This window comes from Coffea arabica, chromosome 7c (assembly GCF_036785885.1).
Source record: "Coffea arabica cultivar ET-39 chromosome 7c, Coffea Arabica ET-39 HiFi, whole genome shotgun sequence".
In the NCBI taxonomy this organism is placed as follows: domain Eukaryota; kingdom Viridiplantae; phylum Streptophyta; class Magnoliopsida; order Gentianales; family Rubiaceae; genus Coffea; species Coffea arabica.
The window spans coordinates 7,967,271-7,982,196 of record NC_092322.1 but is presented as its reverse complement, the minus strand read 5'-3'; the positions used below and the strand labels follow the sequence as shown (position 1 = coordinate 7,982,196).

The 14,926-nt window shown below is 41.4% G+C and overlaps 2 protein-coding genes across 2 annotated transcripts; one reads left to right on the top strand and one right to left on the bottom strand.

The window, feature by feature from the left end:
* Window positions 1-1,202: 1,202 nt before the first annotated feature.
* On the top strand, window positions 1,203-4,473 carry LOC113700191 (uncharacterized). Its single transcript, XM_027220706.2, has 2 exons — window positions 1,203-1,361; window positions 2,043-4,473. The coding sequence occupies exon 2, from the start codon at window positions 2,177-2,179 to the stop codon at window positions 4,127-4,129; it is 1,953 nt and encodes a 650-aa protein (XP_027076507.2). The 5' UTR covers window positions 1,203-1,361; window positions 2,043-2,176; the 3' UTR covers window positions 4,130-4,473.
* A 1,182-nt stretch (window positions 4,474-5,655) lies between these two features.
* LOC113700189 (DNA-directed RNA polymerase II subunit RPB1) lies at window positions 5,656-14,919 on the bottom strand. Its single transcript, XM_027220705.2, has 14 exons — window positions 14,628-14,919; window positions 14,250-14,513; window positions 12,666-12,965; window positions 12,357-12,515; window positions 12,040-12,201; window positions 11,741-11,961; window positions 11,517-11,658; window positions 11,107-11,442; window positions 10,724-11,010; window positions 10,158-10,416; window positions 7,000-10,070; window positions 6,702-6,773; window positions 6,498-6,551; window positions 5,656-6,368 (listed from the first exon to the last, which is right to left on the bottom strand). The coding sequence occupies exons 1-14, from the start codon at window positions 14,709-14,711 to the stop codon at window positions 6,248-6,250; spliced, it is 5,532 nt and encodes a 1,843-aa protein (XP_027076506.2). The 5' UTR covers window positions 14,712-14,919; the 3' UTR covers window positions 5,656-6,247.
* Between the last annotated feature and the right edge of the window lie 7 nt (window positions 14,920-14,926).

Sequence of the window (14,926 nt, the reverse complement as noted above, 5' to 3'; positions counted from 1 at the left end):
TGAGTTTGAAAAGAGAAGAAAGTAAGTGACAGGGACGAAGAGTGTTTACCAAGCCCTAGCCCCAATCGTACAGAAATCAGAGGAGGAGAAAGATAAGAATTTGATGGTAGTAATCCTTGAGCCACTAACCAACCTTCAATTGATGTGATTTTCTCTGCTACTGCACGTCTTAGATTGGATCCAGTGGATAAAGAACAAACACATATAGAGAAGAGAGTTCGTGTAAATGAAGAATCGGAGGGGTAAACCAAGGGACTAAAAGTCTAAAACCCAATCAGACGAGAGAGAGAGAGAGAGGAGAACAGCGATAAACAAGGGAGAAAGAGAACCCTTCTAATGTATCGAGCCATGCGCTAGTCCCATCCTCGGCAAAATACATCAGAAAGAGAGAAAACCCTCCAATATTTCTCTAGCTGGGCACGTGATTTTGGCGTGAGGAGGACGACCACATTTTAACCAATGAGAACTTGACAAATCAGCAGACGACCACTCTTTTGCCAAAACTCATTCGCGCTTTTACTATATAGGTAGAAGAGAGAAATAGTTATAAAACCCAAGCATGCATTGACCTTCTCGGGCCAGTTTCACTTGATAATGTTGGGGGCTCATTCTTCTGTGACCGCGAGCCAGAACAATATTAGGCCGGCCTGCTTGGAAAGTTGGTATGGCTTTTGAGCCTATTCGAGGAGAATGGACAATGGACAAGAAGGGCTAGCGAGTAATGCCATAGGAAATGATTTATGCCATTGGAAATGGATAGGAGAGTTCCTTACTGGGCTCATAAACTTTGGGAAGGGCCGCTTTGATTGGTTATTCAGTTTCCTAAGGTACAAGCCAATATTTTTTGTCTAATGGATTGAATAAATGAGGGAGAGAAATGAAAGGCCCACAAAAAATTTTGAAAACAATTTAAGAGATTATTGCCTTTTTTATTCTTCCCTTTTAGTGGGGGGCTATTTTATAACTTATAAGATGTATATGTTTTATAATTACCAAATCAAGTAAATGCCACTTCAAATTGAAATTTCCATACCCCAAAAAAAAAAAAGAATAGAAATACAGAACGCCCTTTTTTCAAGTGAACGCGTGACACCTGGCTACGCTTTTAAACCCGATTTGACTAGTTTTGGCCGACCTTAAACGCTTTTATAGTCGGCTGAGTGCCAAAAGCAAAGCAATAAAATCCCAGAAGCCCTAACCTCAACCTCTAAGCCTCTACGTTCTCCGGACAACAAAAGCCCTAAGCAGCTCAACCCTTTCCCACGCTACCCCAGGCTTCCTGCTGCTCCGCCCAATTCATCCGCCGCTTCTTCCTCAAGCTACGGCCGAAGGTCGCGGTACCTGCAATTCATCTATCTGAGGTATAATCCATTAATTGACCAATTCTTGTTATGATTCACTGCCTGCTCAAGTTGCAACATCTGTAGGATTATGTGTTCCGGTGGATTTCGAATTATGATTTCATAAATTGTAGGGCAAAAATTGATTGAAACTTAACTTGTTTGTGATTAATTTTGGTCTCTCACTTGCTGCAGCCATCTCCTTTTTCTTTATTTATTTTCTTATTTCTTTTGGGTTGGGCTTTTATATATGTGATTGTGAGCTACAAATGAAATTTGATCGCGCTGACGCGACAGTTTCTAATTCGTAGTTGTTAAAGAAATCGTTTTGAAAGAAGCTGATTGGAGACCTTTTTTTTATTGCTTTTATCCCTATAAATATTGGTAATTGGCCCAGGACTTTACTTAACTGGAACTCTAGGCCCCTGATTGATCGTAACACGGCATGAAGTTGTAAGCACTGAAACGTTGATGTGCTGCTTCTATTAACACTCTTCTTTGTTTTTTAAACCTACGGCTAAATTGTCTGCCATTCTCTCCTTTGAATCTATGCCTAGGTAGGAAAACCTATGTAAGGTGTGAACTCTAGTTTAGTCTCTGAAGATTACGTGATATTCTGTGCACGAGTTTCGTGATTATTAACTGCTTATCTTATGCCAGTTTGGCAATGAGCTAAGAGCTGTGTTTGGGTGCAAACTGCAGGTGTCGAGCTCCAGAGCAAGTTGCCTGGTTCTGTTGGTGCAGAGGTCATACTTTTGTTGTTGACCAAAACAATATCGTGATCTTGTTTGTTTTATGGTGTAGACTTTATAGAGACCTTCTTTTTTTTGTAACCTATGGCTGCCACTAGTAGCATGCGTCTTATATCTTATGCCGAAGAGATTATAGATGGACAGGCAGTCTATGTATCCTCCAACAGCTCTCCTGTTAAGGCTTTCAATTTTGAACCAGCTGGGCATGCATTTCATTCGGCTGCTCTTCGACTTTCTGGTGTTTTGGAGGATGACGATAATGATAATGACGATGAAAAAAGTGATACTACAAGTGACAAGGATCAGAGTTTTACCCAAACGTCGGAATCGTACAGCACTAAAGGTAAAAAGAAGTCTGGTTCTGGAGAGAAGCAACAGGATCATTATGCACTACTGGGATTGGGTCATTTAAGGTATCTTGCTACTGAGGATCAAATACGAAGGAGCTATCGTGAGGCTGCATTAAGGCATCACCCTGATAAGCAGGCTGCCCTTCTTCTTGCTGAGGAAACAGAAGCTGCAAAGCAAGCAAAGAAAGATGAAATCGAGAACCACTTTAAAGCCATCCAAGAAGCATATGAGGTCTTGATTGACCCTACCAGGAGAAGAATTTATGACTCAACTGATGAGTTTGATGATGAAATACCTACTGACTGTGCCCCACAGGACTTCTTCAAGGTGTTTGGACCAGCATTCTTGAGGAATGGTCGTTGGTCTGTTAGCCAGCCTATTCCATCTTTAGGGGATGAGACCACACCACTCAAAGAAGTCGATAACTTTTACAATTTTTGGTACAGCTTTAAAAGCTGGAGGGAATTTCCTCATGCTGATGAGTTTGATCTTGAGCAGGCAGAATCTAGGGACCACAGAAGGTGGATGGAAAGGCAGAATGCGAAGCTCTCAGAGAAGGCGAGGAAAGAAGAATCAGCTCGAATACGTGCTCTTGTTGACAATGCTTACAAAAGGGACCCCAGAATTCTGAGAAGGAAAGAGGAGGAGAAAGCTGAGAAGCAGAGGAAAAAGGAGGCCAAAATTCTGGCAAAGAAGTTGCAGGAGGAAGAAGCAGCTAGGATTGCTGAGGAGGAGAGACTCAGGAAGGAGGAGGAAGATAAGAGAGCTGCTGAAGCTGCTTTACATCAGAAGAAGGCGAGGGAGAAAGAAAAGAAGCTATTGCGCAAAGAGCGAACCCGTCTTCGAACACTTTTGGCTCCACTTTTGTCGTGTGATCTTTTGGAAGAGGATGTTGAAAAGTTGTGCATGTCACTTGACATGGAGCATTTACGGAACTTATGCAACAAGATTGAAGAAAATGAAGATGTGCAGAGAGTGAAAATTGTGAAAGATGCTCTTGGACATGGTCATAACTCGAAGGATGAGAAAGAGGATGTGAAGGGTGCACTGCGGAATGGTGCTGCTTTGGAGGCTAATGGACAATTTCCATTAGGTACGAAGGAGAAAATAGAGAAACCATGGAGCAAAGAAGAGATTGAGCTATTGAGGAAGGGGATGCAGAAGTACCCGAAAGGAACATCACGAAGATGGGAAGTTATTTCTGAGTATATTGGTACTGGAAGATCTGTTGAAGAGATCTTGAAGGCAACAAAAACAGTTCTTCTCCAGAAGCCTGACTCAGCTAAAGCTTTTGATTCTTTTCTTGAGAAAAGAAAGCCAGCCCCTTCCATAGTTTCTCCGCTCACAACTAGAGAGGAAGTAGAGGGAGTATCAAATGGTAATGCGTCTCAGAAGCATGCTGGTAAGCCAGATAATTTGCAAGACTCTTCCAGCCAAACTGCAAACCAGCAAAACTCAGATGTTGCCGTGTCTGCTGAAAATGGGGTATCTTCAACTGGAGACCAAGACGTATGGTCTGCTGTTCAAGAAAGAGCATTGGTTCAAGCATTGAAAACTTTTCCGAAGGAGACGAACCAGCGATGGGAGCGAGTTGCTGCTGCAGTGCCAGGAAAAACTGTTGTCCAGTGTAAGAAGAAATTTGCTTTGCTGAAAGAGAGCTTCAGAAACAAGAAAAGTGCTGTTTAACTAGTTCTAATTAAGTTGTTAATGGATATGATGACACGAGGTCTTAATTCTTCTTCCAAGCGGAGGGTAGACATGTTGAGGGCATTTTGGGAGGTATTGACATCCATTTTTCGGCTGATGTGGATGCACGGAGTATCATACTGCTCCGGACCTAGATAGGTGTAAGCACGTATGACATCTTTATACTTTATATGAACTACATAGTTGCTGTAGGTATATCCATCGCGTGTTTGGGCCCTTGTCGCTGCACATCTTATTACACATTTTTGGGATCTACAAAGGTGTGCACGAATACCGAGGAGGTCTCTGATAGTTATTCAAATTCCACTTATTTTTTGGGGCTATGGCATTAAAACTAGTATTTTGATAAGAGTGCTAAAATTTTTGGATGAGCGAGTTTAAAAATAATGTAAGAGCCGCGGTTGTTGCTTATGTCTTGCTCGTTCGTATAAAAGCATCTGAGAGGGCATGTGTCTGGCAGCTGCTTTTGCTGTTTATATTCGTATTTCGTTGTATTCCGTTCCTGCGTGTGATTAAGCAGCAAAATGACCTTCTTGCGCACGAAATTGCTGAACTGTGCTCAGCCTGCCGGAACTCACGCTGGGTAGATCAATTCCATTTCTTGAACGTGCAATGGATTGTATGTCAGTTTCCAAATGCAAGATTGTGAGTAGTAGAAATTGACTGCGCTGATGTTATCGAGCTTGTAAACACTAAACAATGCATATGCACAGGCTCATCGTCTCTCCCCTCTCGTCCCTGATTGCTGGGACTCTCTTAACTAAGCTTCAGCACATATGCTTGACTCAAGCATACGACACATCGCAAAGGAAATACCTAAAGACAGAAATTAAGACATATTGTGAGAGGGTGTGGTGGAAAGGAAACTTGGACAAATTTTTATTAATTATACTTGTGCTAAAAAAAACAATAGGATTTCCTTCCTTATCGAAATTTTGATCCATGCCATACTCCTCAAAACTTGCACTGACCAAATGTTTTATGCTTATTTCATCTGAACTTCATTCTTTGGAGATGCTTTGGGAAAAGTAGTGCTGCAGTAGGATAAAAAAGAATCAAATTAGTCAATCCTCGCTCGAAATGAACTCGTCCTATAAGATTCTGTTTCACGCATATTTATTACTATCCTAAATAAAATAGTTCTTTCTCTTTCTACTCGTCATATTATGTTAATCTAGAGTGCGATGATCAATTTCTTACTGTATTCATCTGTAAAATTCTGCACAGGATTAATAAGGAAACCCATCCATGCGGTGCCTGCGGTGTCAGGAAACTCGTTCGTGTTATGTGACGAGGTTCCTGAGTTCTGCCCGCAAGAGTCTTTGTTAGCAGACGAGCGATTCCGTCCAGTCCTGAAATTTTTGAGCGTGTACTTGACAGAGAGGGAACGGAAGGCTCGTGTCATTAAGTTAATGACATCGTTCTTTTATTCGTCTCGAAACAAAAGCAGTCACTAAAAATAAGATGTAAGATAGAATATGTGATTTTGAAAGTTCCCAAAAGCCTTGAACCAAATTAAAAGATACATACATATATATATATACATACATATATATAGCAGCAGGCCTGCAACCTTGACAACCACATCCTCTCAGACTCAACTAAGCTAAAAAACACGAGCCAACGTAAAAGAGAATCCTCGAGACAGCTGAAAGCATCAGTTACAATTCTGTCCTACCCAAGGCAATAACATGTCCCTTTAGGAGTCTACCATAACGTGAAAAAGTACTATTCGTACAAATCTCAGCACATTTTGATATAAAAAAAAAAAAACCTATCGAAATAATAACAACGAAGAAATCCTTTTCAAACGCCAACACAAGCCCGAATAGGCATCTCGTAATGTTTGACAAACCTAATGCAAAATATCGTGCTACTAAATACAATGTCTTGTACAGCATGTCATTATCAACCATTGACCAACAAGTTCCCACTTCAACCTGCTCCATGAAGGCCGAATACAAAACCAAATCACAACAATAAGGCCAGCATAAGAGAGAGAGCAAGTCAAAGTCCACACATCTCATGGTCCGGTCTGAGAGCTCAACCTACTGACGAGGTTCAGCCTCCTGCCCCTTAAGTCACCCTCCTCCCAGCTCAGCGACGACCCCTATCATCCTTGACGCTCTTGTCATCTCTCTCAGTTGTTCGTGAAGTGTATTGGCTTGTAGATGATGGAGAGTACCCAGGTGCAGTAGGTGAATATCCAGCACTTGGACTAAACAAAGCAATAGTTTCTATAAGAAGAAGAAGAAGGAGAGAGAGAGAGAGAGAGAGAGAGGGAGGGAGGGAGGGAGGGGAAAGAAGGGTCGAATCCCATTTTGGAACGGGGGACTTGAATTCTTACCTATATGGTGGAGAACTTGGGCTATAATCTGGATCTCCACCAGAGTTGTTTGGACTGAAATAGCAATTAAATCAGAACATGTGAAAAAGCAGGAAGCAGATTTTAGCGTAAATAGAGAAAACAAGATGGAAATCACATGTAAAACAAAGCAAATGAATTAAGGAACCCATACGAAAGTGGTAACACAATTGTTGAGGATGTTACCTGCTTGGGCTATAAGTTGGACTAGAAGGGGAATATGATGGGGATGTTGGAGAATACGAAGGTGATGTTGGGCTGCATGACAAAAATTGAAGCACGTAAGTGGACAAAAAACTAAACTAAAGTCATCAAACTTAATGTTAACATGCGTGACTAGAGGAGAATTTACAAATCAAAAAAATAACCAAGCAACTGCCTACTTGCAGCAGATGCAACCAATACTTTTGCAAAGGGCCAAGCCCTTGCATGCAGGATCAGCATCCTGCAAGTTTGAAATTTGTAGAACGGACAAAAAAGGTACCTGTAACTTGGAGAAGAAGGACTGTATGGGCTTGAAGGTGACAGCTTCGGACTAGTTGGGGAGTATGCAAGTGAAGGGCTGTACCTTGCCGAGGGATTGTAGCTAGGAGACGTGGGACTATAGCTCGGTGAGGTAGGGCTATAACTTGGGGAGGTGGGGCTGTAACCCGGAGAAGTTGGACTATATGCAGGTGATGTGGGACTGTATGATGGAGAGGTTGGACTATAAGAAGGTGAGGTAGGGCTATAAGAAGGTGAGGTAGGGCTGTAAGAAGGTGATGTTGGGCTATAAGATGGGGAGGTCGGGCTGTATGCTGGGGAGGTCGGGCTGTATGCTGGGGAAGTGGGGCTATAACTCGGAGAGGTCGGACTATAACTGGGAGAAGTAGGACTATAACTTGGAGATGTTGGGCTATAACTGGGAGATGTGGGGCTGTAGCTGGGAGAAGTGGGTGAGTATGAAGGACTAGTTGGAGAATAAGCAGGACTAGTTGGGCTATATCCAGGAGAACTGGGACTATAAGTAGGAGAGGTTGGACTATAACCAGGGGAAGTGGGGCTGTAACCAGGGGATGTAGGGCTGTAACCTGGAGAAGTGGGGCTGTAACCAGGGGATGAGGGGCTGTATCCAAGGGATGATGGGCTATAACCTGGAGATGATTGTGGAGAGAAAGTTAATCCCATCGATTGCACAAAAGGAGAGAACTGAGCATCTGCATGAGGTGACAACCGGGCATTTGGACTCGTCAAATAACCTGGAGACATCATCCCCTCATGGTAGGGCGTTCCACCAAAAGGCGAACGACCAGGTGTCATGCCAAATTCTAGGTTACCCTCCATGTAACTGGGAAGAGAAATCTCAATAGCCTGTTTCAACATCTCCTCGTTGAGGTACAAGGCACAGTCTCCTGTGCCAATGGGTGCAAGCTGACCCAACATTATATTTTCAGTAACCCCCTGGAGGTAATCTGTTTCCGCATAAACAGCAGCATCGAGAAGTATATCAACAGTTTCTTCAAAAGAGCACCTCATCAATGGCCCAGTATCATTTCGATTAATCCCATGACGAGTGATTGCCATCAAATGACCACGATAAGTCATGGTATCACACAATATTGCAAGGTGCCGGTAGTTTACATAAGACCCATCAAAGGATATGACAACACGCAATTCGTCCAGCAATGCCTTACGTACTGCCTCTATTCCAAGAATTTCAATAACTTCAATCAAGTGATTACTTGTCGTCCTGCTGGCATCAACATCTTCATGGCACATAACGGCTAAAAGATTAACACCTTCTGAGTCCAACATAAACTCATTGGAGTCTGTCTTAAATCCTTCCTCCTGAGTAAATTTGTTTACTTTAGCTTGTTTGATAAAAACTTTGTTAATATCAGGAATACCCCGAAGAGCCATTTCAGTAAGCATGTTGCTCTCAATCTTTTTAAGGAAGACATCATCCTCAGCAGATTCATCATTCAGCTCCCCCTTGGGTGCTTCATCATTCATGATCCGAATACGAAGTATCAGCTTATCAGCGTTGTCATCATTGAATATGCAAGTCAGATCACTATCAAACTCAAGGTTGATCTTCTCCGCGATGTCTGCCATACTCAGCTTCTTGTCTACCATCATTTCCCGATTCAACTCTATTCTCAACAACCAGGGAGAAATTTTATCAGGATCGATGTCTTCATCTGGCATTTCATAATAAGACTTCACAAATTCAACGTCTTCAGGGATTATGGTGCTCATTGGATCTGGATCGTACCATACTTCCGTGGCCTGTGTAACACTCCGCAAGGTGGTGTATTCTAAAGCACATTGGACATTTTTTGCCTTCTCCTTTGTTTCACTTGCCTTATGCTTCAGGTATATAGAGAGAGACGGTGTTTTTATCTTCTTAGCCACATTAATGATCTCCCTCAACCTAGGAACACCAAGGGTAACATTCTTGGCACTCACACCAGCATAATGGAATGTATTAAGAGTCATCTGAGTGGCAGGCTCACCAATGGATTGTGCAGCAACACAACCAATCATTTCTCCAGGAGCGACAAGTGACTGTAGGAAACGCGACTCTATCTCACCAATTACCCAATCAAAAGCTTCACGAGTAAGCCTGTAGTCATTCAATACTCTTTTACTCGCCAAGGCACTCCGAAGCAATATATTGAAGAAAAGGGTAGCATTCTTTTGAGCTTCAGCACTAAGATAATCATCACCATGAACAACCTTAAGCCTCTCCTGTAGCTTATCTACTGCTTCAACAATCTCCATGGGATGCATATCTGAGGGCCTTCGGAAATCTATCTTAAAGGTCTTCTGTGCATTTGAGACAAGTCTCCTAATGTTTACAGGCAAAGGCCAGGTGTTATCACCTGTGGTTGCAATCTCTGTCCCTAGTTGCAACCTATCAGCTTCAAGTTTCTGAAACTCTGCTTCAAAAACACTCCGGATTTCCCGGATGGTCTTTAGATCTTCCACAGCTTCCGGTAACATGTAATCAGGGTTCCAATTCGGATCATCAATCTCATATTTGTACATGCTATCAAATTCACCTTTCTTGACTTTTAAGGATTCCAGTTTCTGTGATTCAATCCACACAGAATCCATGCCATCTTCCCCATAAAGAAACTGAATAACATCCCCCAGGGAATTCCTGACAGTTCCATCATATTTAACCATGATATCCTCCATGGCCTTCACCAATCGTCTTTGGATGTAACCAGTCTCAGAAGTTTTAACGGCCGTATCTATAAGACCTTCCCTACCACCCATTGCATGAAAGAAGAACTCTTGGGGGGTCAACCCACGCAGATATGAATTCTCCACAAAACCACGACTTTCCGGACCAAAATCATCTTTAGTAAAATGAGGCAGCGTCCTGTCAATGAATCCAAAAGGAATTCGTTTACCTTCCACATTCTGCTGCCCCACACAAGCAGTCATCTGGGATATATTGATGAAACTTCCCTTCGATCCTGCAGTAACCATGGCCTTTAGATTGTTACTCTCTGATAAGCTCTTTTGGGCACTGCTTCCAGCATCATCACGGGCCTTATTCAGCACCTAAGACAACCAGATCGCACATCTCAACCCTCAAAAGATAGGAGAGCATACAAAAGGCATATAAGATCGTCCATTAAATATAAATACCTGGTTCACTTTGTTTTCAAATGAATCCATCATAGTTCGTCCAGGTTCAGCCTCCAGTGCCTTTTCTTGAGCTTTCCTGATAAGTTCTTTCACATCATTCTTCGCATTTGAAATAGTTTCATTGATTTTTTCCATAGTTTGAGCATCAGCAATAGTATCTCCAATTCCAATGCTAAAACCATTCTGCAAAAGCCAATAATTGACAAGCCACTGTGTATGTCCAAGAAACTTGCGAGCTGCATCTGGACCAACCTCCTCCCTGCATGTATTAGTACAAGTCAATTAAAATAATTCATCGTTCCATATAGAAGCACTATCTCAAGTTGCAGCTGTGTTTCATCATGGATAAAAACCATGGAACTTTTCATGCACTGACCCAGTATGTTGCTATTAAGCAACAATACTGAATACCGATTGCTTGCATGTTGAAACTAGTATAGCGAAACCAGAAGTTAATCAAGAAAAGCAAAGAATCTCATTAGTTCATGAAGCCAATAGAATATTTCCAAGCTGTCACGGTCAAGCTGTAGACAAAAGGTTACGATTTCAGAAACTTGTAATCATACCAAATAACATGAATAAGACTTCCAGTGGAAGTTCCAAGTGCCTTCTTGCAAAGGGTACCAGTAAGCAACTCTCCTTTCTCAATACGAACTTGAGTGTCTCCCGGAGTTATAGGCCCAGGTTCATCATCTTGATGCCATGCCGCATTTCTCTGGAGATTAATTTGTTTTGGAATAATAAGATTGAAAACTTGCTTTCCTGTCCAAAGAGGCCTTGGTTTCAAGATTGCTGGAGCAGGTATCTTCCCATCAAAATCCTCCCACCACATCAAAATGTTCATAAAGACATCCTGCACAATAAGGACCAATTAAGAGTTCAGATTCAAGAAAGAAACAGTGAAGGATGGTGTCTGGTCCAAACGGAGGAAATGAAACAAACCAAGTACCTTCTCAATAAATGTATCTCTTTTAGTTATCTTGCGGCATCCCAAAAGTGTATCCTGGACAATGCCCATTACTGGCCGATTTGATTGGGGTGAAACGATGCATTTAGGGACCATCATAAGTTCCAGAACTTCTGCTCTAGTTTCAAATGACTGTGGAACATGCATATTCATCTCATCCCCATCAAAATCAGCATTGTATGGTGAAGTAACTGACAAATTTAAACGAAATGTTGAATATGGCATGATCTTGATCCTATGCCCCATTATAGACATTTTGTGCAGACTAGGTTGCCTATTGAAAAGTACAAAATCCCCATCATTTAAGTGCCGCTCCACCTGCACCACAACAATACAGTTAACCAGAAGTAGCAAAAAATCACAACTCTTATCAAGATATTACAGAATCTTGCCTTATATCCAAGTTCCAGATGCTGATCACTGCTTTTTTTCAAATAACGAAGATCAAGCCTCTGACCATCATCTCTGATTATGTACTTGGCACCAGTTTTTCCTGGTGGTGGATGTGGGCCATATTCAACAAGCTCTTTCAACCTGTTCAATATTCGAGTGCAGTTGTCTATTCAAAATCATGATATAGAAGCAAAACTGTTAACAGAAAAAGCAACTACAAGACCTTTCAATGTTGTAAGGAGTAACAGTTTCTGGATATGTCAGATTGAGAGCAATGCTCCATGGCACTCCCAGTTGATCAATATTGATTGTTGGGTCAGGTGTAATCACAGTCCGAGCAGAAAAGTCCACTCTTTTACCCATCAAGTTGCCTCTAATCCGACCTTCCTTCGCTTTCAATCTGCTACATATTGATTTAATTGGTCTACCAGATCTTTGTGTAGCCTGAAAAGTGACTAATCAAGTCGATACAATATTTTTCATGCATTTAAATCAATTGCTTTAACAAAGAAAAAATCATACTCTTGGCTGTCCAGGCAGTTCATTATCAAAGTATGTAGCTATATGGAACTGCAATAACTGTGCAAATTCTGAGATTATGTGAGCAGGTGCCCCATTTCTCTCTTGCCTCTTAAGATTCTCATTGTGCCTTATGACCATAGCTAGCTGATGAGTCAGATCATCCTGCATTAACAAATAGATGATTAAAATCTGTCCATGGGTGAAGTGGCTGATTGCAATGTTACCAATTAAGCAACTCAACTAGTGCAATCAAAGTAAAAGCATAGAGTAAGAATAAGCTGGTAATCAGAATTCAAAGCATGAAGAAATTGGCTTGCCTCACTCCTTGAAGAAGTGTCCATCATTACAGAAGGTCTAACAGGAGGTGGTGGTATAGGAAGAACTTGAAGAATCATCCAGTCTGGACGAGCATATTTAGGGTTGAATCCTAGTAACTGGCAATCTTCATCACTTATCCTTTTCAGAATACTAAGAACCTGAATAAACAGGCAAACTAATGTTCAGTTCCATGGAGCACCACAGTCGGAAACGGTTAAAAAAATACCCTTCATGCCCAATAAAGAGAAAGCCAACAGATACGGGTGAATTCCATTCCCAAAAGTTAATTAGACTCCAAGACAAGTCACCTTTTCCGCAGAAAGCTGTTGCTTTCGCTCAACAGGTTCAGGCAACTGCTCCTGATCATCATTTTTCTTTTTCTGAACCTTGTATTCAGCAACCATTTTCATTCCATCAATAGTAAGTTTTGGCTGCTGAGCACCACAACCACCCCGTGTCTTCTTAACTGGTTCTTCAGAATCTTGACCTTGAACATCAATTTCATCACCTCCTTCGCATTTACTTTTGTTTTTGCAGGCATCCAATATCTTCTTAAGTCTATTCTTAGGATTTCTTATCCTGAGTGCCTGCTTGAACTTGGGATCCTCCTGTATTTACAACAAGAAGAGACCACTGTTAAGATAATGGAACCCATTTATTCACTATTGTTAAGCAGATATGCTTTTAAATCATCCATAAGAACCCTTCTAAACCATTTCTGTCAGGGGTAGAGTTGGTATAAAAATATAATTTTCAAATAGTATTGGAAGTAAAGCTCCAGCCTCCACTAGTATGTACTAAGTGAAGTAGCTGCCTGTTGCACAAAGGTCTGCCTAATGCCAGTGCCAAAAAAAAAGGACAGCCAAACAGCACATATAGATGGAATCGAGGAACATGTCACAGATGAACCATTTGCACAATCAACTGATTTAAAACTCCTAGCCACAAAAACAAAACAATTACATCTTCATAGATACAAAAAAGATCAATCACTGAGAAACTAAATATAGCGAGAACAATGGGTATGATGCAAGAGCTGATTAAGTGGAAATAAAGATTCTTTAAGTACCATAGATTCAGCATCCAAACACCTACAACCTAAAACAAACTGCATAACTATACAGTGATTTTCCAACTGAAGCCATCATAAATGTTTTTGACACCTCCATTTATCTTGCATCCTCTGCATCGAAGGAACAACACATAACATCATTTAATAGTTGTTACTGACTCTAAAAATATCTTCCCTTAATTCTAAGCAGAGTGCAATTCATAAGACAATCAAACTTTCCAAGCCTAAGCAAAGATTAGGTATAGATGGGTAAATGATTTCATATGATCAGCTTTATAAAGCAGTTAACCCTATAAAAGAAGGAACTAGATAGCAAATATTTGAGATCCTAGAATTTCATCAAATTACACTAATTTAGAGCAACAGGGAATGCGCCCATGTGCATGTGACAAGAGGAATGCAGCCATAACTCAAGTTAGGTGCAGGTTGCGCAATATTTACAGCTATGCTGTGGGCCTACGAATTTTCAACCAGCACTAGCTATGTACGACTGAATTGGCAAGAAAACTTATCAGGGTTCATTGATTTACATATCATTGCTCTGCAACAAGGGAATTTTAAAACCACAGGTGATTATTCAACATGTCAAACATCCAAATGTTAGAGCTAAACTGTAATATAGCAACTTGCATACAGATATCTCGTCTGCTAATATCTCCACCAATTAAGTTGGAAAGAAAGATCAACACAGTTTGTCGGTACACGTCTAATGCATTACTCTTGTTAAATTCTCATGCTTTTGAAGAAAAATTAATTACTAAGCATGTGAAAACTCCAAAATATTCAGAGCTAATTTTAGGAATGATTTGTGCAAAGGTACCTCATCTGCTAGTATTTTGGAGCAGTTAAAGCATACGCAACGCATAATACTGAGCACTGTCTTTATAAAACCAATGTGAAACATAGGCTTTGCTAGCTCAAGATGACCAAAATGACCGGGGCATTCCGCCATACTAGCCATACAAGTTTCACATTTCATCTTCCGATCAATTGTCCCCAGCCGGGGGTCACTCAAACCCCCTATCTTCGGCTTTCCCCTCTCTGTCGTCTCGCTGTGCTCTATATGCACCACTGACATTTGTCTCTGCAATCAATCCAAAAACAGTAACCCAGCTCCAGTAAGGCAGAGTGAAAATCAATATCAAAACCCTGGAGTAGATATAATTTGCGAAAAGGGCATGGAGTTTAGAGAAATTACAATTTCATCGGGGCTGAGGATGCCGAACTGGACCACCCGGACCTTGGCGACCTCCGCCGGAGAGTACGGGAATCGTACATCCATGGTAGCAGGCACCGAGACCCAATTTTAGGGTTTCTCAAACCACACAAGAATTGTCAGCTAAAACGTTACGGAGGTTTTTCATTAATTTGATTCAAATTTAATTTGTCCTTCTTCCCTTTTTTCTGTTATTACGAGTCTTTTCTCAGTTGAGATCTGAAGCGATCGCTCCCTTCTTCTCACTGGGGAGGAAGGAGACCCTTGAGAAATCTCAGAAA